This window comes from Ascaphus truei, chromosome 4 (genome assembly GCF_040206685.1).
Source record: "Ascaphus truei isolate aAscTru1 chromosome 4, aAscTru1.hap1, whole genome shotgun sequence".
NCBI lineage: Eukaryota > Metazoa > Chordata > Amphibia > Anura > Ascaphidae > Ascaphus > Ascaphus truei.
Window position 1 is genome coordinate 416516905 of NC_134486.1, and position 23755 is coordinate 416540659.

The 23755-nt window shown below is 52.8% G+C and overlaps 1 protein-coding gene across 2 annotated transcripts in view; it reads right to left on the reverse strand.

Moving 5' to 3' along the window:
• The window catches only part of MRPS18A (mitochondrial ribosomal protein S18A), an 85498-nt gene that overhangs the window by 11746 nt on the left and 49997 nt on the right, over positions 1-23755 (reverse strand). For both annotated transcript variants that reach the window (XM_075598809.1, XM_075598808.1), the window contains one exon: positions 6930-7053. In XM_075598809.1, coding sequence (XP_075454924.1) covers positions 6930-7053 — 124 coding nt within the window. The remainder of the gene's footprint in view (positions 1-6929; positions 7054-23755) is intronic.

Consider the following 23755-nt stretch of genomic DNA (forward strand, 5'->3'; position numbering starts at 1 on the left):
AGCCGCCCCAGTCTGCCCGCCCCGCCATCCCCAGTCTGCCCGCCCCGCCGTCCCAGTCTGCACGCCCCACCGCCCCAGTCTGCCCGCCCCGCCGTTCCAGTCTGCCCGCCCCGCCATCCCCAGTCTGGCCGCCCCGCCGTCCCAGTCTGCCCGCCCCGCCGTTCCAGTCTGCCCGCCCCGCCGTTCCAGTCTGCCCGCCCCGCCATCCCCAGTCTGCCCGCCCCGCCGTCCCAGTCTGCGCGCCCCACCGCCCCAGTCTGCCCGCCCCGCCGCCCCAGTCTGCCCGCCCCGCCGTCCCAGTCTGCCCGCCCCGCCGTTCCAGTCTGCCCGCCCCGCCATCCCCAGTCTGCCCGCCCCGCCGTCCCAGTCTGCGCGCCCCACCGCCCCAGTCTGCCCGCCCCGCCGTTCCAGTCTGCCCGCCCCGCCGTTCCAGTCTGCCCGCCCCGCCATCCCCAGTCTGCCCGCCCCGCCGTCCCAGTCTGCGCGCCCCACCGCCCCAGTCTGCCCGCCCCGCCGCCCCAGTCTGCCCGCCCCGCCGTCCCAGTCTGCCCGCCCCGCCGTTCCAGTCTGCCCGCCCCGCCATCCCCAGTCTGCCCGCCCCGCCGTCCCAGTCTGCGCGCCCCACCGCCCCAGTCTGCCCGCCCCGCCGTTCCAGTCTGCCCGCCCCGCCGTTCCAGTCTGCCCGCCCCGCCATCCCCAGTCTGCCCGCCCCGCCGTCCCAGTCTGCGCGCCCCACCGCCCCAGTCTGCCTGCCCAGCCGCCCCAGTCTGCCCGCCCCGCCATCCCCAGTCTGCCCGCCCCGCCGTCCCAGTCTGCACGCCCCACCGCCCCAGTCTGCCCGCCCCGCCGTTCCAGTCTGCCCACCCCGCCATCCCCAGTCTGGCCGCCCCGCCGTCCCAGTCTGCCCGCCCCGCCGTTCCAGTCTGCCCGCCCCGCCGCCCCAGTCTGCCCGCCCCGCCGCCCCAGTCTGCCCGCACCGCCATCCCCAGTCTGCCCGCCCCGCCGTCCCAGTCTGCACGCCCCACCGCCCCAGTCTGCCCGCCCCGCCGCCCCAGTCTGCCCGCCCCGCCATCCCCAGTCTGCCCGCCCTGCCGTCCCAGTCTGCCCGCCCCGCCGTTCCAGTCTGCCCGCCCCGCCATCCCCAGTCTGCCCGCCCCGCCGTCCCAGTCTGCGCGCCCCGCCGCCCCAGTCTGGCCGCCCAGCCGCCCCAGTCTGCCCGCCCCGCCATCCCCAGTCTGCCCGCCCCGCCGTCCCAGTCTGCGCGCCCCACCGCCCCAGTCTGCCCGCCCCGCCGCCCCAGTCTGCCCGCCCCGCCGTCCCAGTCTGCCCGCCCCGCCGTTCCAGTCTGCCCGCCCCGCCATCCCCAGTCTGCCCGCCCCGCCGTCCCAGTCTGCGCGCCCCACCGCCCCAGTCTGCCCGCCCCGCCGTTCCAGTCTGCCCGCCCCGCCGTTCCAGTCTGCCCGCCCCGCCATCCCCAGTCTGCCCGCCCCGCCGTCCCAGTCTGCGCGCCCCACCGCCCCAGTCTGCCTGCCCAGCCGCCCCAGTCTGCCCGCCCCGCCATCCCCAGTCTGCCCGCCCCGCCGTCCCAGTCTGCACGCCCCACCGCCCCAGTCTGCCCGCCCCGCCGTTCCAGTCTGCCCGCCCCGCCATCCCCAGTCTGGCCGCCCCGCCGTCCCAGTCTGCCCGCCCCGCCGTTCCAGTCTGCCCGCCCCGCCGTTCCAGTCTGCCCGCCCCGCCATCCCCAGTCTGCCCGCCCCGCCGTCCCAGTCTGCGCGCCCCACCGCCCCAGTCTGCCCGCCCCGCCGCCCCAGTCTGCCCGCCCCGCCGTCCCAGTCTGCCCGCCCCGCCGTTCCAGTCTGCCCGCCCCGCCATCCCCAGTCTGCCCGCCCCGCCGTCCCAGTCTGCGCGCCCCACCGCCCCAGTCTGCCCGCCCCGCCGTTCCAGTCTGCCCGCCCCGCCGTTCCAGTCTGCCCGCCCCGCCATCCCCAGTCTGCCCGCCCCGCCGTCCCAGTCTGCGCGCCCCACCGCCCCAGTCTGCCTGCCCAGCCGCCCCAGTCTGCCCGCCCCGCCATCCCCAGTCTGCCCGCCCCGCCGTCCCAGTCTGCACGCCCCACCGCCCCAGTCTGCCCGCCCCGCCGTTCCAGTCTGCCCACCCCGCCATCCCCAGTCTGGCCGCCCCGCCGTCCCAGTCTGCCCGCCCCGCCGTTCCAGTCTGCCCGCCCCGCCGTTCCAGTCTGCCCGCCCCGCCATCCCCAGTCTGCCCGCCCCGCCGTCCCAGTCTGCCCGCCCCGCCGTCCCAGTCTGCCCGCCCCGCCGTCCCAGTCTGCCCGCCCCGCCGTTCCAGTCTGCCCGCCCCGCCATTCCCAGTCTGCCCGCCCCGCCGTCCCAGTCTGCCCGCCCCGCCGTTCCAGTCTGCCCGCCCCGCCGTCCCAGTCTGCCCGCCCCGCCGCTCCAGTCTGCCCGCCCCGCCATCCCCAGTCTGCCCGCCCCGCCGTCCCAGTCTGCCCACCCCGCCGTCCCAGTCTGCCCGCCCCGCCACCCCAGTCTGCCCGCCCCGCCGCCCCAGTCTGCCCGCCCCGCCGCCCCAGTCTGCCCGCCCCGCCGTCCCAGTCTGCCCGCCCCGCCGTTCCAGTCTGCCCGCCCCGCCGTTCCAGTCTGCCCGCCCCGCCGTCCCAGTCTGCCCGCTGTAAGTAATAAGGTGGAGGCACCGCAGAGCTGTAAGTAATATGGCGGAGGCACAGCGGACCTGTAAGTAATAAGGCGGAGGCACCGCGGAGCTGTAAGAAATAAGGTGGAGGCACTGCGGAGCTGTAAGTAATAAGGCGGAGGCACAGCGGAGCTGTAAGTAATATGGCGGAGGCACAGCGGATCTGTAAGTAATAAGGCGGAGGCACAGCGGATCTGTAAGTAATAAGGCGGAGGCATCGCGGAGCTGTAAGTAATAAGGCAGAGGCACCGCGGAGCTGTAAGTAATAAGGCGGAGGCACCGCGGAGCTGTAAGTAATAAGGCGGAGGCACAGCGGATCTGTAAGTAATAAGGCGGAGGCACAGCGGAGCTGTAAGTAATAAGGCGGAGGCACCACGGAGCTGTAAGTAATAAGGTCGGAGGCACCGCGGAGCTGTAAGTAATAAGGTGGAGGCACCGCGGAGCTGTAAGTAATAAGGCGGAGGCACAGCGGATCTGTAAGTAATAAGGCGGAGGCACCACGGAGCTGTAAGTAATATGGCGGAGGCACAACGGATCTGTAAGTAATAAGGCGGAGGCACCGCGGAGCTGTAAGTAATAAGGCGGAGGCACAGTGGATCTGTAAGTAATAAGGCGGAGGCACCGCGGAGCTGTAAGTAATAAGGCGGAGGCACAGCGGATCTGTAAGTAATAAGGCGGAGGCACCGCGGAGCTGTAAGTAATAAGGCAGAGGCACAGCGGATCTGTAAGTAATAAGGCGGAGGAACAGCGGATCTGTAAGTAATAAGGCAGAGGCACAGCGGATCTGTAAGTAATAAGGCGGAGGCACAGCGGATCTGTAAGTAATAAGGCGGAGGCACAGCGGATCTGTAAGTAATAAGGTGGAGGCACAGCGGATCTATAAGTAATAAGGCGGAGGCACAGCGGATCTGTAAGTAATAAGGCGGAGGCACAGCGGAGCTGTAAGTAATAAGGCAGAGGCACAGCGGATCTGTAAGTAATAAGGCGGAGGCACAGCAGATCTGTAAGTAATAAGGCGGAGGCACCGCGGAGCTGTAAGTAATAAGGCGGAGGCACAGCGGATCTGTAAGTAATAAGGCGGAGGCACAGCGGAGCTGTAAGTAATAAGGCGGAGGCACAGCAGATCTGTAAGTAATAAGGCGGAGGCACAGCGGATCTGTAAGTAATAAGGCGGAGGCACAGCGGAGCTGTAAGTAATAAGGCGGAGGCACAGCGGAGCTGTAAGTAATAAGGCGGAGGCACAGCGGAGCTGTAAGTAATAAGGCGGAGGCACAGCGGATCTGTAAGTAATAAGGCGGAGGCACAGCGGATCTGTAAGTAATAAGGCGTAGGCACAGCGGATCTGTAAGTAATAAGGCGGAGGCACAGCAGAGCTGTAAGTAATAAGGCGGAGGCACAGCAGATCTGTAAGTAATAAGGCGGAGGCACAGCGGATCTGTAAGTAATAAGGCGGAGGCACAGCAGAGCTGTAAGTAATAAGGCGGAGGCACAGCGGATCTGTAAGTAATAAGGCGGAGGCACAGCAGATCTGTAAGTAATAAGGCGGAGGCACAGCGGATCTGTAAGTAATAAGGCGGAGGCACAGCGGATCTGTAAATAATAAGGCGGAGGCACAGCAGATCTGTAAATAAGGCGGAGGCACCGCGGAGCTGTAAGTAAAAAGGCGGAGGCACAGCGGAGCTGTAAGTAATAAGGCGGAGGCACAGCGGATCTGTAAGTAATAAGGCGGAGGCACAGCGGAGCTGTAAGTAATAAGGCGGAGGCACTGCTAATCTGTAAGTAATAAGGCGGAGGCACCGCGGAGCTGTAAGTAATAAGGCGGAGGCACAGCGGAGCTGTAAGTAATAAGGCGGAGGCACTGCTAATCTGTAAGTAATAAGGCGGAGGCACCGCGGAGCTGTTCCTAATAAAGTAGTAGTACTCATTACCCGGTGTATCATCACAATTTCAATGACGGATCTGCAGATTCCCAGCCCCCAGATTGTGTGTGTGGGAAAAACAGTATCACTGCCGCACAACATACTTTGTGTTAAAAACTAATCTGATAGCTTCCTGTGCATCATTTATAACATTACATGGCAACATTTCAGAGACTCTGTAGAATTAGTCAATAAATAAAAACAAACAAATAAAGGTATTGACGGGTAAAATATCGGCATTTCCACATCGCAGCGAAGCCCCGGTAAGCTTCGGGAAGACGGGCTGAAAACCGACGTATAACTGTGTGTGACGATACCCATGCGTCTCTGTTTCCGGACTTATGTAGAGCCATTTGGCTCGAAACGTTACGCGACTCATGCGGACACTGGGGTACAAATTGGGTCCCCCATCCCTCCTCTGGAATGGACATTGGATCCCAGTAACCTCCATGATCTGCTCGTTGCATAGGAACGGCCTTGTTTTGTGTATGGTGGTTTTTGTCCTTAAATAAATACTATATTTGCTTTGCAAATTCTCTAAGTGTTACCTGGCACTTTTTTTAATCTCATTTACCCACCATTTATACAAGACTCTGAAATAAGCCACAGTCATCTAAAGTGAGATATTCAAGTCCTGGTCCCCCAATTCTGCCAGCTTGGGCAACCGTTCTGTCTCCACCCCAACGCATTTGTGACAAAGTGCCCAAGAGCGAAACGCGTGACGGTCAATGTGCAGGCGGCTGTACTGATACCCAACACATCATGTAACGAGGCAGTGAAGAAACGTAGGCGAAGCTCGGCATCAGTGTACAGAGGAGAGAATTACATCTGTGTTCCCCGCCTAGTTTGCACAGGAGAGGGGGTTTGGATACCAGATATTGTAGAAGATTGGGGCTCATGGCAATGATACAGAATCATTCTAATTATTACAGAATCATTCTAATTAGGTTAATGGAAACATATGTTCGTAAACACCATGATAAATACCCTGGATTGTATGCTACGTGCGCTTCCCTAGGGGGTATACTAGGAACCGGTATATGCAGCGAGTCGAGTTACAACACAGATCTTGTAAATAGCCACCCCTGGGACTGGTCCAAGTTCCCCCGTTAAAAACATTTCCAAAGTAACAAAAAGAACGGGAGGATTGAACAAAATACATTGTACACAACAACAACTAAACCAACAAGGTGGGGCTTGATGTGGGGGATTGGAGACGGCAGGAGGTAGAACGGAGAAGCTATTGCTTGCCTGGTCTCGGGATACCCTGGGGGCAGGGCGAGCTTATCATACCGTGGCCAACACATGCAACTAAATCCTCTATGTAAAATGCAATGCATTGAATATTTGACAGGTTGTTTTTTGCAGATTGATAGAAGTCATTTAAAAAAAGGGTTCATATTGCTGAAATGTGGCGTTTTAGGGTATTGGGATGTGCGTTTCTCGTGTGTTTGTGGCTTTAGGATTTTTTTGGTAACTCTTTCAAAAGCACCCCAGTAAAAATGATGAAAATACTGCAGGTGCTAATGTACCGAGTGAGATCCCAAAATATCCAGAAGGAGATTTAGTGCAGGACCATACGATAGTCCAGGGGCAGTAAACTCCAGTCCTCAAGGGCTACCAACAGGGTCACGCTTTCCAGGATATCCCTGCTTCAGCACAGGTGGCTCAGTCTTCGAGCCACCAGTGCTGAAGCAGGGATATCCTGAACACACGACCTGTTGGTAGCCCTTGAGGACAGAATTAAGCCCCCTCCCTGCAGTAAATCTCGCTCTCTGTAAGGATATTCGAGTGCCCGGCCCTTCTTCAGACCTCATCGGGATCCCCCTCACGGGAAGCTTTGTGATGGGAGTTTTCCATAACATACACACAGAGAAAGAGAGAAGCAGCGGCAGGGATTCAGCTCAGGGGATGTAGAGGAGAGGAACGGTTAGGACCCACGTATTAGGGGCTTACCCTGCTGGGATGGGACACACTCCATTGTTGGACCTAAAGTTGTAACCAAGATATTTATTTTATACTGAAATAAGAAATGGTTAAAAAGTTGACTGAGCGGCAGCGTTAATGCCGTAATGAGGGAAGTTGATCCGATATGGCGTTGCGGTCTTTGCATGCGCTTGTCACACACAGCAGCACTTCAGCTAACATGGAGATTAGAAGCATTGTATATATGTGCACGGTTGCAGTGCAGTATGGAAAGTGACAGGTGATCAGCAGCCAAGCGCGGCTGGAAGAGGTGTGATGCTGATCACAGAAGGTGAGGTCTGATGGACATGGTGGGGTCAGGGGGAGGGGTCTCTTACCTGCTCGGTGGGCCATCTTCACACACACCTCCACCTTCTTGTGCTCCTCAAAGCACAGACTTGTGACTCTGCGAGATAGCATCCCACCATCAGACCGGATAAACTGACTCAGGAGAAGAACGTCCTGCAGGAGGGACAGACAGTGAGTGACGCCCTTCTGCATGCGCGCGACGCCATTCTACATACGCCATATATACAGGTTAGGCGTGTTAGATACAGGGAGTGAGTCTTATACACAGCTTAGATCTGTGTAAGATAAAAGGTTATATTAGTGAGATCTTTCTCTCTCACACGTTTGTTATAGTACAGTACATACACAAACTTGCACGGTTATGGACCCTTTTGCTACACGTCTGCATAAAAGGCTCCTGGCTACACACACTGTGAGCTGAGACTTGGGAGGGGTTAGATTTCTTCGGGCTGTTCCCCTTATTGCCCGATGTAAATAAGAGTTTGCACAGGCAGAACCCTCTCCTGGTCTTTATTGGCTCTCTGATGAGGACAATGTAGGAGGAGACAGTGGAAACACCTTGATTAATAAACACTCTAGTAAGAGGCTGTAAAGAAAAAGAAAATGATACTGATAAAATGGCACCCATTCCACAGAAACTGATAATATGGCGCTCATTCCACAGACACTGATAAAATGGCGCTCATTCCACGGACACTGATAAAATGGCGCTCATTCCACAGAAACTGATAATATGGCGCTCATTCCACGGACACTGATAAAATGGCGCTCATTCCCACAGAAACCGATAAAATGGCGCTCATTCCACAGAAACTGATAAAATGGCGCTCATTCCACAGAAACTGATAAAATGGCGCTCATTCCCACAGAAACCCATAAAATGGCGCTCATTCCCACAGAAACTGATAAAATGGCGCTCATTCCCACAGAAACTGATAAAATGGCGCTCATTCCCACAGAAACTGATAAAATGGCGCTCATTCCACGGAAACCCATAAAATGGCACTCATTCCACAGAAACTGATAAAATGGCGCTCATTCCACAGAAACTGATAAAATGGCGCTCATTCCACGGAAACCCATAAAATGGCACTCATTCCACAGAAACTGATAAAATGGCGCTCATTCCACGGAAACTGATAAAATGGCGCTCATTCCACAGAAACTCATAAAATGGCGCTCATTCCCACAGAAACTGATAAAATGGCGCTCATTCCCACGGAAACTGATAAAATGGCGCTCATTCCCACAGAAACTGATAAAATGGCGCTCATTCCCACAGAAACTGATAAAATGGAGCTCATTCCCACAGAAACTGATAAAATGGCGCTCATTCCCACAGAAACTGATAAAATGGCGCTCATTCCCACAGAAACTGATAAAATGGCACTCATTCCACAGACACTGATAAAATGGCGCTCATTCCCACAGAAACTGATAAAATGGCACTCATTCCACAGACACTGATAAAATGGCGCTCATTCCCACAGACACTGATAAAATGGCACTCATTCCACAGACACTGATAAAATGGCGCTCATTCCCACAGAAACTGATAAAATGGCGCTCATTCCCACAGAAACTGATAAAATGGCGCTCATTCCCACAGACACTGATAAAATGGCACTCATTCCACAGACACTGATAATATGGCGCTCATTCCACGGACACCCATAAAATGGCGCTCATTCCCACAGAAACTGATAAAATGGCGCTCATTCCACGGACACCCATAAAATGGCGCTCATTCCCACAGAAACTGATAAAATGGCGCTCATTCCACGGAAACCCATAAAATGGCGCTCATTCCCACAGAAACTGATAAAATGGCGCTCATTCCCACAGAAACTGATAAAATGGCGCTCATTCCCACAGAAACTGATAAAATGGCGCTCATTCCACGGAAACCCATAAAATGGCGCTCATTCCCACAGAAACTGATAAAATGGCGCTCATTCCACGGAAACCCATAAAATGGCGCTCATTCCCACAGAAACTGATAAAGTGGCGCTCATTCCCACAGAAACTTATAAAATGGCGCTCATTCCCACAGAAACCCATAAAATGGCGCTCATTCCCACAGAAACTGATAAGATGGCGCTCATTCCCACAGAAACTGATAAAATGGCACTCATTCCCACGGAAACTGATAAAATGGCGCTCATTCCACGGAAACCCATAAAATGGCGCTCATTCCCACAGAAACCGATAAAATGGCGCTCATTCCACAGAAACTGATAAAATGGCGCTCATTCCCACAGAAACCCATAAAATGGCGCTCATTCCCACAGAAACTGATAAAATGGCGCTCATTCCCACAGAAACTGATAAAATGGCGCTCATTCCCACAGAAACTGATAAAATGGCGCTCATTCCCACAGAAACTGATAAAATGGCGCTCATTCCCACAGAAACCCATAAAATGGCGCTCATTCCCACAGAAACTGATAAAATGGCGCTCATTCCCACAGAAACTGATAAAATGGCGCTCATTCCCACAGAAACTGATAAAATGGCGCTCATTCCCACAGAAACTGATAAAATGGCACTCATTCCCACGGAAACTGAAGCAGGCGAATATCTGCATTAAGTGCGGTTACGTTAGTAAATCGTTACAGTCTTTGCCAAATGTTGTATTTAGGCCAGTTACCAGGTTACACTTAGAGTAACCTGGTAACTGAGTGTCACCTGGTAACTGAGTGTCACCTGGTAACTATGTCACGCATACTGGCACACTGACTCTCTCGCGCATACCGGCACACTGACACACACTGGCACACTGACTCTCACGCATACTGGCACACTGACTCTCACGCATACTGGCACACTGACTTTCACGCATACTGGCACACTGACTCTCTCATGCACACTGGCACACTGACTCACGCACACAGGCACACTGACTCTCTCACGCATACTGGCACACTGACTCACGCACACTGGCACACTGACTCTCTCACGCATACTGGCACACTGACTCACGCATAACTGGCACACTGACTCACGCACACTGGCACACTGACTCTCACGCACACTGGCACACTGACTCACGCACACTGGCACACTGACTCTCTCACGCATACTGGCACACTGACTCACACACACTGGCACACTGACTCTCACACACTGGCACACTGACTCTCACACACTGGCACACTGACTCTCACACACTGGCACACTGACTCTCGCGCATACTGGCACACTGACTTTCACGCATACTGGCACACTGACTCTCTCATGCACACTGGCACACTGACTCACGCACACTGGCACACTGACTCTCTCACGCATACTGGCACACTGACTCACGCACACTGGCACACTGACTCTCTCACGCATAACTGGCACACTGACTCACGCACACTGGCACACTGACTCACACACACTGGCACACTGACTCTCACACACTGGCACACTGACTCTCACACACTGGCACACTGACTCTCGCGCATACTGGCACACTGACTCTCGCGCATACTGGCATACTGACGCACGCACACTGGCACACTGACTCTCTCACGCACACTGGCACACTGACTCACGCACACTGGCACACTGACTCTCTCACGCATACTGGCACACTGACTCACGCATAACTGGCACACTGACTCTCGCGCATAACTGGCACACTGACTCTCACGCATACTGGCACACTGACTCTCTCACACACATACTGGCACACTGACTCTCACACATACGGGTACATTGACTCCCACGCATACTGGTACACTGACTCTCTCACACATACTGGCACACTGACTCACGCACACTGGCACACTGACTCTCTCATGCATACTGGCACACTGACTCACACACATTGGCACACTGACTCTCACGCATACTGGCACACTGACTCACGCATACTGGCACACTGACTCACGCACACTGGCACACTGACTCTCTCACGCACACTGGCACACTGACTCACGCACACTGGCACACTGACTCTCTCACGCATACTGGCACACTGACTCACGCACACTGGCACACTGACTCTCTCACGCATACTGGCACACTGACTCTCACGCATACTGGCACACTGACTCTCACGCACACTGGCACACTGACTCTCTCACGCACACTGGCACACTGACTCACGCACACTGGCACACTGACTCTCACGCATACTGGCACACTGACTCACGCACACTGGCACACTGACTCTCTCACGCACACTGGCACACTGACTCTCTCACGCACACTGGCACACTGACTCTCTCACACTGGCACACTGACACCCTCCGCTATACTGGCACACTGACTCACGCACACTGGCACACTGACTCTCTCACGCATACTGGCACACTGACTCACACACACTGGCACACTGACTCTCTCACGCATACTGGCACACTGACTCACACACACTGGCACACTGACTCTCGCGCATACTTGCACACTGACTCACGCACACTGGCACACTGACTCACGCACACTGGCACACTGACTCACGCACACTGGCACACTGACTCTCACGCATACTGGCACACTGACTCACGCATAACTGGCACACTGACTCTCACGCATAACTGGCACACTGACTCTCACGCATACTGGCACACTGACTCTCACGCATACTGGCACACTGACTCTCTCACACACATACTGGCACACTGACTCTCACACATACGGTACATTGACTCTCACGCATACTGGTACACTGACTCACGCACACTGGCACACTGACTCTCTCACGCATACTGGCACACTGACTCACGCACACTGGCACACTGACTCTCTCACGCACACTGGCACACTGACTCACGCACACTGGCACACTGACTCTCTCACGCATACTGGCACACTGACTCACGCATAACTGGCACACTGACTCTCACGCATAACTGGCACACTGACTCTCACACTGACTCTCACACACTGGCACACTGACTCTCTCACGCATACTTGCACACTGACTCACGCATACTGGGACACTGACTCTCTCACGCATACTGACTCTCACGCATACTGGCACACTGACTCTCTCACGCATACTGGCACACTGACTCACGCACACTGGCACACTGACTCTCTCACGCATACTGGCACACTGACTCTCACACACACTGGCACACTGACTCTCACGCATACTGGCACACTGACTCACGCATACTGGCACACTGACTCTCTCACACATACTGACACACTGACTCTCTCACGCATACTGGCACACTGACTCTCACGCACACTGGCACACTGACTCCCACGCATATTGGCACACTGACTCTCACGCATACTGGCACATTGACTCTCGCACTCATACTGGCACACTGACTCTCACGCATACTGGCACACTGACTCTCACGCATACTGGCACACTGACTCTCACGCATACGGGCACATTGACTCTCACACACACTGGCACACTGACTCTCACGCATACTGGCACACTGACTCACGCATACTGGCACACTGACTGACGCATACTGGCACACTTACTCTCACGCATACTGACTCTCTCACGCATACTGGCACACTGACTCTCACGCATACTGGCACACTGACTCTCTCACGCATACTGGCACACTGACTCACACACACTGGCACACTGACTCTCACGCATACTGGCACACTGACTCTCACGCATACTGGCACACTGACTCTCTCACGCATACTGGCACACTGACTCTCACACACACTGGCACACTGACTCTCACGCATACTGGCACACTGACTCACGCATACTGGCACACTGACCCTCTCACGCATACTGACACACTGACTCTCTCACGCACACTGGCACACTGACTCCCACGCATATTGGCACACTGACTCTCACGCATACTGGCACATTGACTCTCGCACTCATACTGGCACACTGACTCTCACGCATACTGGCACACTGACTCTCACGCATACTGGCACACTGACTCTCACGCATACGGGCACACTGACTCTCACACACACTGGCACACTGGCACACTGACTCTCACGCATACTGGCACACTGACTCACGCATACTGGCACACTGACTGACGCATACTGGCACACTTACTCTCACGCATACTGACTCTCTCACGCATACTGGCACACTGACTCTCACGCATACTGGCACACTGACTCTCTCACGCATACTGGCACACTGACTCACACACACTGGCACACTGACTCTCACGCATACTGGCACACTGACTCTCGCGCATACGGGCACATTGACTCTCTCACGCATACTGGCACACTGACTCTCACGCATACTTGCACACTGACTCACGCATACTGGGACACTGACTCTCACGCATACTGGCACACTGACTCTCACGCATACTGGCACACTGACTCTCACGCATACTGGCACACTGACTCTCACGCATACTGGCACACTGACTCTCACGCATATGGGCACACTGACTCTCACGCATACTGGCACACTGACTCACGCATACTGGCACACTGACTCTCACGCATACTGGCACAATGACTCTCACACACACTGGCACACTGACTCTCACGCATACTGGCACACTGACACACACACTGGCACACTGACTCTCACGCATACTGGCACACTGACTCACGCATACTGGCACACTGACTCTCACGCATATGGGCACACTGACTCTCACGCATACTGGCACACTGACTCTCTCACGCATACAGGCACATTGACTCTCACGCATACTGGCACACTGACTCTCACTCATACTGGCACACTGATTCTCTCACGCATACTGGCACACTGACTCTCACACACATTGGCACACTGACTCTCTCATTCATACTGGCACACTGACTCTCACGCATACTTGCACACTGACTCACGCACACTGGCACACTGACTCTCTCACACATACTTGCACACTGATTCACACACACTGGCACACTGACTCTCACGCATACTGGCACACTGACTCTCACGCATACTGGCACACTGACTCTCTCACGCATACTGGCACACTGACACACACACACTGGCACACTGACTCTCTCACGCATACTGGCACACTGACTCTCTCACGCATACTTGCACACTGACTCACGCATACTGGCACACTGACTCTCTCACGCATACTGGCACACTGACTCTCTCACGCATACTGGCACACTGACTCTCACGCATACTGGCACACGGACTCTCACGCATACTGGCACACTGACTCTCTCACGCATACTGGCACACTGACTCGCGCATACTGGCACACTGACTCTCACGCATACTGGCACACTGACTCTCTCACGCATACTGGCACACTGACTCTCTCACGCATACTGGCACACTGACTCTCTCACGCATACTGGCACACTGACTCACGCATACTGGCACACTGACTCTCACGCATACTGGCACACTGACTCTCACGCATACTGGCACACTGACTCTCACGCATACTGGAACACTGACTCTCTCACGCATACTGGCACACTGACTCTCACGCATACTGGCACACTGACTCTCACGCATACTGGAACACTGACTCTCTCACGCATACTGACTCAACCGCATACTGGAACACTGACTCTCTCACGCATACATACACACTGACTCTCACGCATACTGGGACACTGACTCTCTCACGCATACTGACTCTCCCACACGCACACTCACGTCTCAGTGTGTGTCAGTATGCGTGAGTCAGTGTCAGTATGCGTGAGAGTCTCGTGTGTCAGTATGCGTGAGAGTCAGTGTGTCAGTATGCGTGAGAGTCAGTGTGCCAGTATGCGTGACAGAGTCCGTGTGCCAGTATGCGTGAGAGAGTCCGTGTGCCAGTATGCGTGAGAGAGTCCGTGTGCCAGTATGCGTGAGAGTCAGTGTGCCAGTATGCACGAGAGTCAGTGTGCCAGTATGCACGAGAGTCAGTGTGCCAGTATGCGCGAGAGTCAGTGTGCCAGTATGCGCGAGAGTCAGTGTGTATGAGAGTCAGTGTGCCAGTGTGTGTGAGAGTCAGTGTGTATGAGAGTCAGTGTGACAGTGTGCGTGAGAGCCAGTGTGCGTGAGAGCCAGTGTGCGTGAGTCAGGGTCCCAGTATCCGTGAGTCAGTATGCAAGTATGCGTGAGAGAGTCAGTGTGCCAGTATGCGTGAGAGTCAGTGTGCCAGTATGCGTGAGTCAGTGTGCAAGTATGCGTGAGAGAGTCAGTGTGCAAGTATGCGTGAGAGAGTCAGTGTGCCAGTATGCGTGAGTCAGTGTGAAAGTATGCGTGAGAGAGTCAGTGTGCTAGTATATGTGAGTCAGTGTGCAAGTATGCGTGAGAGAGTCAGTGTGCCTGTATGCGTGAGAGAGTCAATGTGCCCGTATGTGTGAGAGAGTCAGTGTGCAAGTGTGTGAGAGAGTCAGTGTGCCAGTGTGTGTGAGAGTCAGTGTGCCAGTGTGTGTGAGAGTCAGTGTGCCAGTATGCGTGAGTCAGTATGCCCGTATGCGTGAGAGTCAGTGTGCCCGTATGCGTGAGAGTCAGTGTGCCTGTATGCGTGAGAGTCAGTGTGCCAGTATGCGTGAGCCAGTGTGCAAGTATGCGTGAGCCAGTGTGCAAGTATGCGTGAGAGAGTCAGTGTGCCAGTATGCGTGAGTCAGTGTGCCAGTGTGCATGAGAGAGTCAGTGTGCCAGTATGCGTGAGAGAGTCAGTGTGCCAGTATGCGTGAGAGAGTCCGTGTGCCAGTTTGTGTGCGAGAGTCAGTGTGCAAGTATGCGGGAGAGAGTCAGTGTGCCAGTATGCGTGAGAGAGTCAGTGTGCCAGTATGCGTGAGAGTCAGTGTGCCAGTATGCGTGAGAGTCTGTGTGCCAGTATGCGTGAGAGAGTCAGTATGCGTGAGAGAGTCAGTGTCCCAGTATGCGTGAGTCAGTGTGCCAGTATGCGTGAGAGAGTCAATGTACCCGTATGTGTGAGAGAGTCAGTGTGCCAGTATGCGTGTGAGAGAGTCAGTGTGCCAGTGTGTGTGAGAGTCAGTGTGCCAGTATGCGTGAGAGTCAGTTTGCCAGTATGCGTGAGTCAGTGTGCCAGTATGCGTGAGAGTCAGTGTGCCAGTTATGCGTGATTCAGTGTGCCAGTGTGCGTGAGTCAGTGTGCCAGTATGTGCGAGAGTCAGTGTGCCAGTGTGTGTGAGAGTCAGTGTGCCAGTGTGCGCGAGAGTCAGTGTGCCAGTATGTGCGAGAGTCAGTGTGCGTGTGAGAGAGTCAGTGTGCCAGTATGCGTGAGTCAGTGTGCTAGTATGCGTGAGAGTCAGTGTGTCAGTATGCGTGAGAGTCAGTGTGCCAGTATGCGTGAGAGAGTCCGTGTGCCAGTATGTGTGAGTCAGTGTGCCAGTATGCGTGAGAGAGTCAGTGTGCCAGTATGCGCGAGAGTCAGTGTGTGTGAGAGTCAGTGTGCCAGTGTGTGTGAGTCAGTGTGTATGACAGTCAGTGTGCCAGTGTGCGTGAGAGAGTCAGTGTGCCAGTGTGAGTCAGTGTGCCAGTGTGCGTGAGAGTCAGTGTGCGTGTGAGAGAGTCAGTGTGCCAGTATGCGTGAGCGTCAGTGTGCCAGTATGCGTGAGTCAGTGTGCAAGTATGCGTGAGAGAGTCAGTGTGCCAGTATGCGTGCGAGAGTCAGTGTGCCAGTATGGGGGAGAGAGTCAGTGTGCCAGTATGGGGGAGAGAGTCAGTGTGCCAGTATGGGGGAGAGAGTCAGTGTGCCAGTATGCGTGAGAGAGTCAGTGTGCCAGTATGCGTGAGAGAGTCAGTATGCGTGAGAGAGTCAGTGCCCCAGTATGCATGAGTCAGTGTGCCAGTATGCGTGAGAGAGTCAATGTACCCGTATGTGTGAGAGAGTCAGTGTGCCAGTATGCGGTGTGTGTGAGAGTCCGTGTGCCAATGTGCGTGAGTGAGTCAGTGTCCCAGTATGCGTGAGTCAGTGTGCCAGTATGCGTGAGAGTCAGTGTGCCAGTATGCGTGAGAGAGTCAGTGTGCCAGTATGCGTGAGTCAGTGTGCCAGTATGCGTGAGAGTCAGTGTGCCAGTTATGCGTGAGTCAATGTGTCAGTGTGCGTGAGAGTCAGTGTGCCAGTGTGCGTGAGTCAGTGTGCCAATATGTGTGAGAGTCAGTGTGCCAGTGTGTGTGTCAGTGTGCCAGTATGTGCGAGAGTCAGTGTGCCAGTGTGTGAGAGTCAGTGTGCCAGTGTGTGTGTCAGTGTGCCAGTATGTGCGAGAGTCAGTGTGCGTGTGAGAGAGTCAGTGTGCCAGTATGCGTGAGTCAGTGTGCTAGTATATGTGAGTCAGTGTGCAAGTATGCGTGAGAGTCAGTGTGTCAGTATGCGTGAGAGTCAGTGTGCCAGTATGCGTGGGAGAGTCCGTGTGCCAGTATGCGTGAGAGAGTCAGTGTGCCAGTATGCGTGAGAGAGTCAGTATGCCAGTATGCGTGAGAGTCAGTGTGCCAGTATGCGCGAGAGTCAGCGTGTGTGAGAGTCAGTGTGCCAGTGTGCGTGAGAGAGTCAGTGTGCCAGTGTGCGTGAGTCAGTGTGCCAGTGTGCGTGAGAGTCAGTGTGCCAGTGTGTGCGAGAGTCAGTGTGCCAGTGTGTGCGAGAGTCAGTGTGCCAGTGTGCGCGAGAGTCAGTGTGCCAGTGTGCGCGATAGTCAGTGTGCCAGTGTGCGCGAGAGTCAGTGTGCCAGTATGCGCGAGAGTCAGTGTGCGTGTGAGAGACAGTGTGCCAGTGTGCGTGTGAGAGAGTCAGTGTGTCAGTATGCATGAGAGTCAGTGTGCCAGTATGCGTGAGAGAGTCAGTGTGCCAGTATGCGTGAGAGTCAGTGTGCCAATGTGCGTGAGTCCGTGTGCCAGTATGTGTGAGAGAGTCAGTGTGCCAGTATGCGTGAGAGAGTCAGTATGCGTGAGAGAGTCAGTGTCCCAGTATGCGTGAGTCAGTGTGCCAGTATGCGTGAGAGTCAGTGTGCCAGTATGCGTGAGAGAGTCAATGTACCCGTATGTGTGAGAGAGTCAGTGTGCCAGTATGCGGTGCGTGAGAGAGTCAGTGTCCCAGTATGCGTGAGTCAGTGTGCCAGTATGCGTGAGAGTCAGTGTGCCAGTATGCGTGAGAGTCAGTGTGCCAGTATGCGTGAGTCAGTGTGCCAGTATGCGTGAGTCAGTGTGCCAGTATGCGTGAGAGTCAGTGTGCCAGTGTGCGTGAGTCAGTGTGCCAGTATGTGCGAGAGTCAGTGTGCCAGTGTGTGTGAGTCAGTGTGCCAATATGTGTGAGAGTCAGTGTGCGTGTGAGAGACAGTGTGCCAGTGTGCGTGTGAGAGAGTCAGTGTGCTAGTATGCGTGAGAGTCAGTGTGTCAGTATGCGTGAGAGTCAGTGTGCCAGTATGCGTGGGAGAGTCCGTGTGCCAGTATGCGTGAGAGAGTCAGTGTGCCAGTATGCGTGAGAGAGTCAGTATGCCAGTATGCGTGAGAGTCAGTGTGCCAGTATGCGCGAGAGTCAGCGTGTGTGAGAGTCAGTGTGCCAGTGTGCGTGAGAGAGTCAGTGTGCCAGTGTGCGTGAGTCAGTGTGCCAGTATGCGTGAGAGTCAGTGTGCCAGTGTGTGTGAGTCAGTGTGCCAGTGTGTGCGAGAGTCAGTGTGCCAGTGTGCGCGAGAGTCAGTGTGTGCGAGAGTCAGTGTGCCAGTATGCGCGAGAGTCAGTGTGCGTGTGAGAGACAGTGTGCCAGTGTGCGTGTGAGAGTCAGTGTGCCAGTATGCGTGAGAGTCAGTGTGTCAGTATGCGTGAGAGTCAGTGTGCCAGTATGCGTGAGAGACAGTGTGCCAGTATGCGTGAGAGGGTCAGTGTGCCAGTATGCGTGAGAGTCAGTGTGCCAGTATGCGTGAGAGAGTCAGTGTGCCAGTATGCGTGAGAGAGTCAGTGTGCCAGTATGCGTGAGAGAGTCAGTGTGCCAGTATGCGTGAGAGTCAGTGTGCCAATGTGCATAAGTCAGTGTGCCAGTATGCGTGAGAGTCAGTGTGCCAGTATGCGCGAGAGTCAGTGTGTGTGAGAGTCAGTGTGCCAGTATGCGCGAGAGTCAGTGTGTGTGAGAGTCAGTGTGTGTGAGCCAGTGTGTATGAGAGTCAGTGTGCCAGTGTGTGTGAAAGTCAGTGTGTATGAGAGTCAGTGTGCCAGTGTGTGAGAGTCAGTGTGCCAGTATGTGTGAGAGTCAGTGTGCGTGAGAGTCAGTGTGCGTGTGAGAGAGTCAGTGTGCCAGTATGCGTGAGAGTCAGTGTGTCAGTATGCGTGAGAGTCAGTGTGCCAGTATGCGTGAGAGACAGTGTGCCAGTATGCGTGAGAGGGTCAGTGTGCCAGTATGCGTGAGAGAGTCAGTGTGCCAGTATGCGTGAGAGAGTCAGTGTGCCAGTATGCGTGAGAGAGTCAGTGTGCCAGTATGCGTGAGAGAGTCAGTGTGCCAGTATGCGTGAGAGAGTCAGTGTGCCAGTATGCGTGAGAGTCAGTGTGCCAATGTGCGTGAGTCAGTGTGCCAGTATGCGTGAGAGTCAGTGTGCCAGTATGCGCGAGAGTCAGTGTGTGTGAGAGTCAGTGTGCCAGTGTGTGTGAGCCAGTGTGTATGAGAGTCAGTGTGCCAGTGTGTGTGAGCCAGTGTGTATGAGAGTCAGTGTGCCAGTGTGTGTGAGAGTCAGTGTGTATGAGAGTCAGTGTGCCAGTGTGTGAGAGTCAGTGTGCCAGTGTGTGTGAGAGTCAGTGTGCGTGAGAGTCAGTGTGCGTGAGAGTCAGTGTGCGTGAGAGTCAGTGTGCGTGAGAGTCAGTGTGCGTGAGAGTCAGTGTGCGTGAGAGTCAGTGTGCGTGAGAGCCAGTGTGCGTGAGAGCCAGTGTGCGTGAGAGCCAGTGTGCGTGAGAGCCAGTGTGCGTGAGAGCCAGTGTGCGTGAGAGCCAGTGTGCGTGAGAGCCAGTGTGCGTGAGAGCCAGTGTGCGTGAGAGTCAGTATGTCACTGATACACACAGTGTCTTTGGACGGCAGGTAGAGAGGGACAGCGGGGTAGCCTTAAAACCTCCCATCTACCCCTACCTGTGCCTAACAAAACGCTGACTGGTTCCTAAGTATTATATATTTCGGCCACCCCTGTGTTAATCTATACAACAGACATTTATAGCCTGGCTCCTGTGCCAGGCACACCTGAAACCCACGTGCGCCTCATCTACCCTGCCAGGCAGGAAGATTATGCCAACAGGAGAAAAACAAACAAGTTCCAGCAGAGTCATCCAACAGTTCCAGCAGAGTCATCTGACATTTCCTAGAAGACTGATACAGAGAACGCAGGAGGAGAAGCTCCTAAAAACATCGCATCCCCCCCCCCCCCCATCCCACTCTTAGGGAGAAAAACACACAACTGGAGAGTTTCACAACAAAAGGCGAGGTCGGGGTGAAAATAATGACGGGAACAGGGGGAGGGAGGCTTTGGGAGAGAACAAATTAGGCCAGGAAAGCTTGGCTGTGAAAACGTGAGGCGTGGAAATAGATGATTGAGAAGGACGGGTTACAAGGAGGAGAAAATAATTATATGTCATTTTTCAGCCAAGTGAAAGCTTACGTTTATGTAATACCTCGTGTCATGTTTTAGATTTATTTCCCAATTCCAGATATGTTGCAAATATCATAGAACACACCATATAATGTATTTATAAAATGTGTTACCAGGAAGTAATACAGTGAGAGTTACCGCTCGTTTTCAGGTATGTCCTGGGCACAGTTATAACAATACATGGTTACATTAAATGAACAGAGGTTATACATTATATTTAAAGACATTTCCTGAACAGTTACAGATAATATATAATTATAGGCGTATGAAACAGTTACAGACCAGGATTCATATGCGAGACAGGTTTAGTTTTGAATATACAATATATAAGAGTGGCCCATATCAAGCTGGAAACATCCAAAGCTTCGGTGATCAGGGCTGATGCAAATTCTCAAAGTGTCGACCAATTTTAGAAATATTTTATTGAAATATTCTAATTATTGAAGCATTTGATAAGGACTTATGGCCAGGATAAAAAAGTAAATACTAGCTGTGCAATAAAATATATTTGATATGAGCAGGTAGTTTTTTTGCTTGTGAAACACATCCCATCAGTACATTGTTTCTTATAGAGCTATAATCCCATGCAAAAGGTCTCCCTTCAGGTCTGAGCACTTAGCTTCTGCCCTTATTCTGGACAGTCCACGCATAGGCATGTCCCCTCCATGCTCAAACATGGAGGTCTGGTACGGAAAATCTGAGAACAAAAAAATCATGCATAAGGCCATCCTTATTTAGTATTTGTTCTAAAAAAATAATAATTGTACTGTGTGCCATTACCCTTCTGCGCCTTTGCAACATTTACTCCACATTTTTCTTTAAAAAAAAAATACACATACTGTATGTTTTTTAAACAGTCTTTTTTATGTCTTCTAAAAATATATCACAACATGCATAGAACCCATAAACCACTTGCATATCTCGGACTCTGGCTCCTCAACACAAAAAAAAAAAAAAAAAAACGACTTCATTTCTCAAACGTCTCATTCTTGTAATTAATTACAAGAAACTGCCACAGGTTTTAAAAGGTTTCTAGTTGACACAAATCTATTTCTGGACAAGGTACACAGCTTATTCCGAGAATGAAGCGACATGACATTGTGGTTGCAATACGTAGATGACATTTTTGTGGTCTGAGTCAGTTACGCTAAGAACTTTATACTCCAGCATCTCTTCTTGCCGATTACTACTCTGCCGAGTACTATGCTGTGTTTACTTGATGGTAGGCATTTTGATATTTTATTTACAGGAGTACATTTAAATGAAGGATCATTTCTGCGAATATATGTTTGATTTAAAAAGAAGGAGGAGATCCCGAGGGCATGAAATATTTTCTCTCACATTGGCAGTCAGTTAGTTGACAGGCGAAGTTATTTTCGTGTCTCAACAGCTACTTTGATTTCCCAAATTGTTTTAGAGTGCAATCAGCTCCCGCCCCTTATTGGGGCTTCAGATTAACATCTCTGTTCTGCTAAATTCTCTTATACAGAACCAGAATTCTAACAAACACATTTTCTGGAAGTAGGATTTGAAAGTACTTCATGCCATGTCCACTAGTTATGCAAATCTCTGGTGTATAGCCCCCCAAATAAAAACTGGGTTTAACAATCCTCAAAATTAACAATCCTCAAATTATTTGTAAATTAAACAAATTCTATTGGAAGAAGAAAATATATTACATAGTAGTTGAGGCTGTACAGTACACATATGTCCATTGAATTCAACTTTTATTAAATTCTATTTAGTGATCTACTCATCCTATAGGCAAACAAAACAATACAGTGAAACATTTTCCCCAATTAGGTCTTATAAGTAGAAAAGAAACATCCTTCCTTACTCCAGTAATGGCAATCACATTCTCCCTGGGTCAACACACTTCTGACGTTTAACTTATTCAGCATCTCTCTGTATACCATTCCTTCGTAGGATGATGTACATAAAGACATGATTTATCTGTGGTTTATGCAGTGTACACACACAGACAAACGAGCGCTCACACTCCCCATGCCTGCTGACCACAGAGCTCTCTCGCTCTGAGCTCCAGTTTGCAGTCTAATCAGTCACTCCTTGGCAGCTCCTCAAGCCTTGCGGTAGATAATGTGAGAGAGAACTGCCAAGAAATGACAGAGGCCTCGGGTGATGATTAGACCTCTGCGGTCATCATGCATTAGGGGGGGGTGGGGAAAAAAAATTGGCTGGTCCCACATGGAAGGCGGCCCAAGAAATTTGTACGGCCAGCGGGGAATAGCAGCCTCACATTGCCCTATTACAGACGTTTTTAATAGATTAAGACAGTATCTTCGAGCCAAGAAATTCCATCCAAAAGACTTTTGCCCCATTGAAATGGAAAGAGCTACAACAATGCGTGGCTGACCTTTCTAGCAATGGAAAGATTATATGCAGCCAACAGAAAACAGGACTACTAACGCAGAACGCGTTGGGGTTTCTATGTAATTTAGAGGATTCATGCTGGGAACAATATCCCATGAAACATTGAGAAGTCCTAAACTCGAACAAGTTTAATTATGAATCTATTGTTATGAAGCAAAGATCGTATACGTGATACTTCCCAATACGACTATAGGACACTGGGCAACCATGGGAATACAAGGGCATGTGCATAAGAACGGGAACTGCTAACACAGACCGCACACAATCGGAATTGTGTAGTGGGAGACTGAAGGTACCCGGACAACAGTGTCCGCACCGCAGCAATTCAGTCCCATACTTATGGTGTCAGTATCTTCAGTCAGAGGGTCAAGAGTACAACCACAACTCTAGCTGGAACCAAGGGCGCGTGAACAATGAAAAGGAAATCCCTGCCTTTTAAGAAGTCATTTAATTGACACTCATCCTAATTACTTATAGAAGTTGGCAGGTTAGCCAATAGGTTCATCCATTAATTAATACAAAACAGCAAACGGATACCCGCTCACCCCGCATTACATTAGGTGTGTGCGCGAAGGGGAGCCGGGAGTCAGGAAGAGAAAACCCCTCAAGGTAGAATACAAAAACCCCTCGTTACCGTCCCACTAAACCGATGGAAATGCTGGTATTTTCGGGTAACCCCGTATCCACCAATACCAGAAGGGGTAAGAAACGTCTCACACACAGACGATGGACATACTGTATCATTAAGATGTTATCTAAGGGGAAGAATACCCACAAACAGGGCAGAGGCGCAGACAGCCGGAGGAGATTCTGCAATATATATATTATTTCTTTATGTAAGCTGCAAGCTGACAGATACATAAGCAAACAGGAAGAACGTAGCGCCAATCACTAACGTAAGTGTCTGAATAAGGCCAACTAAGTGACAGTGTTAAATGTGGCATGTGTGATATCAAAACGGTAAAATGAAACACATCAATAGCTCACGTAGGCAGATGTCCCA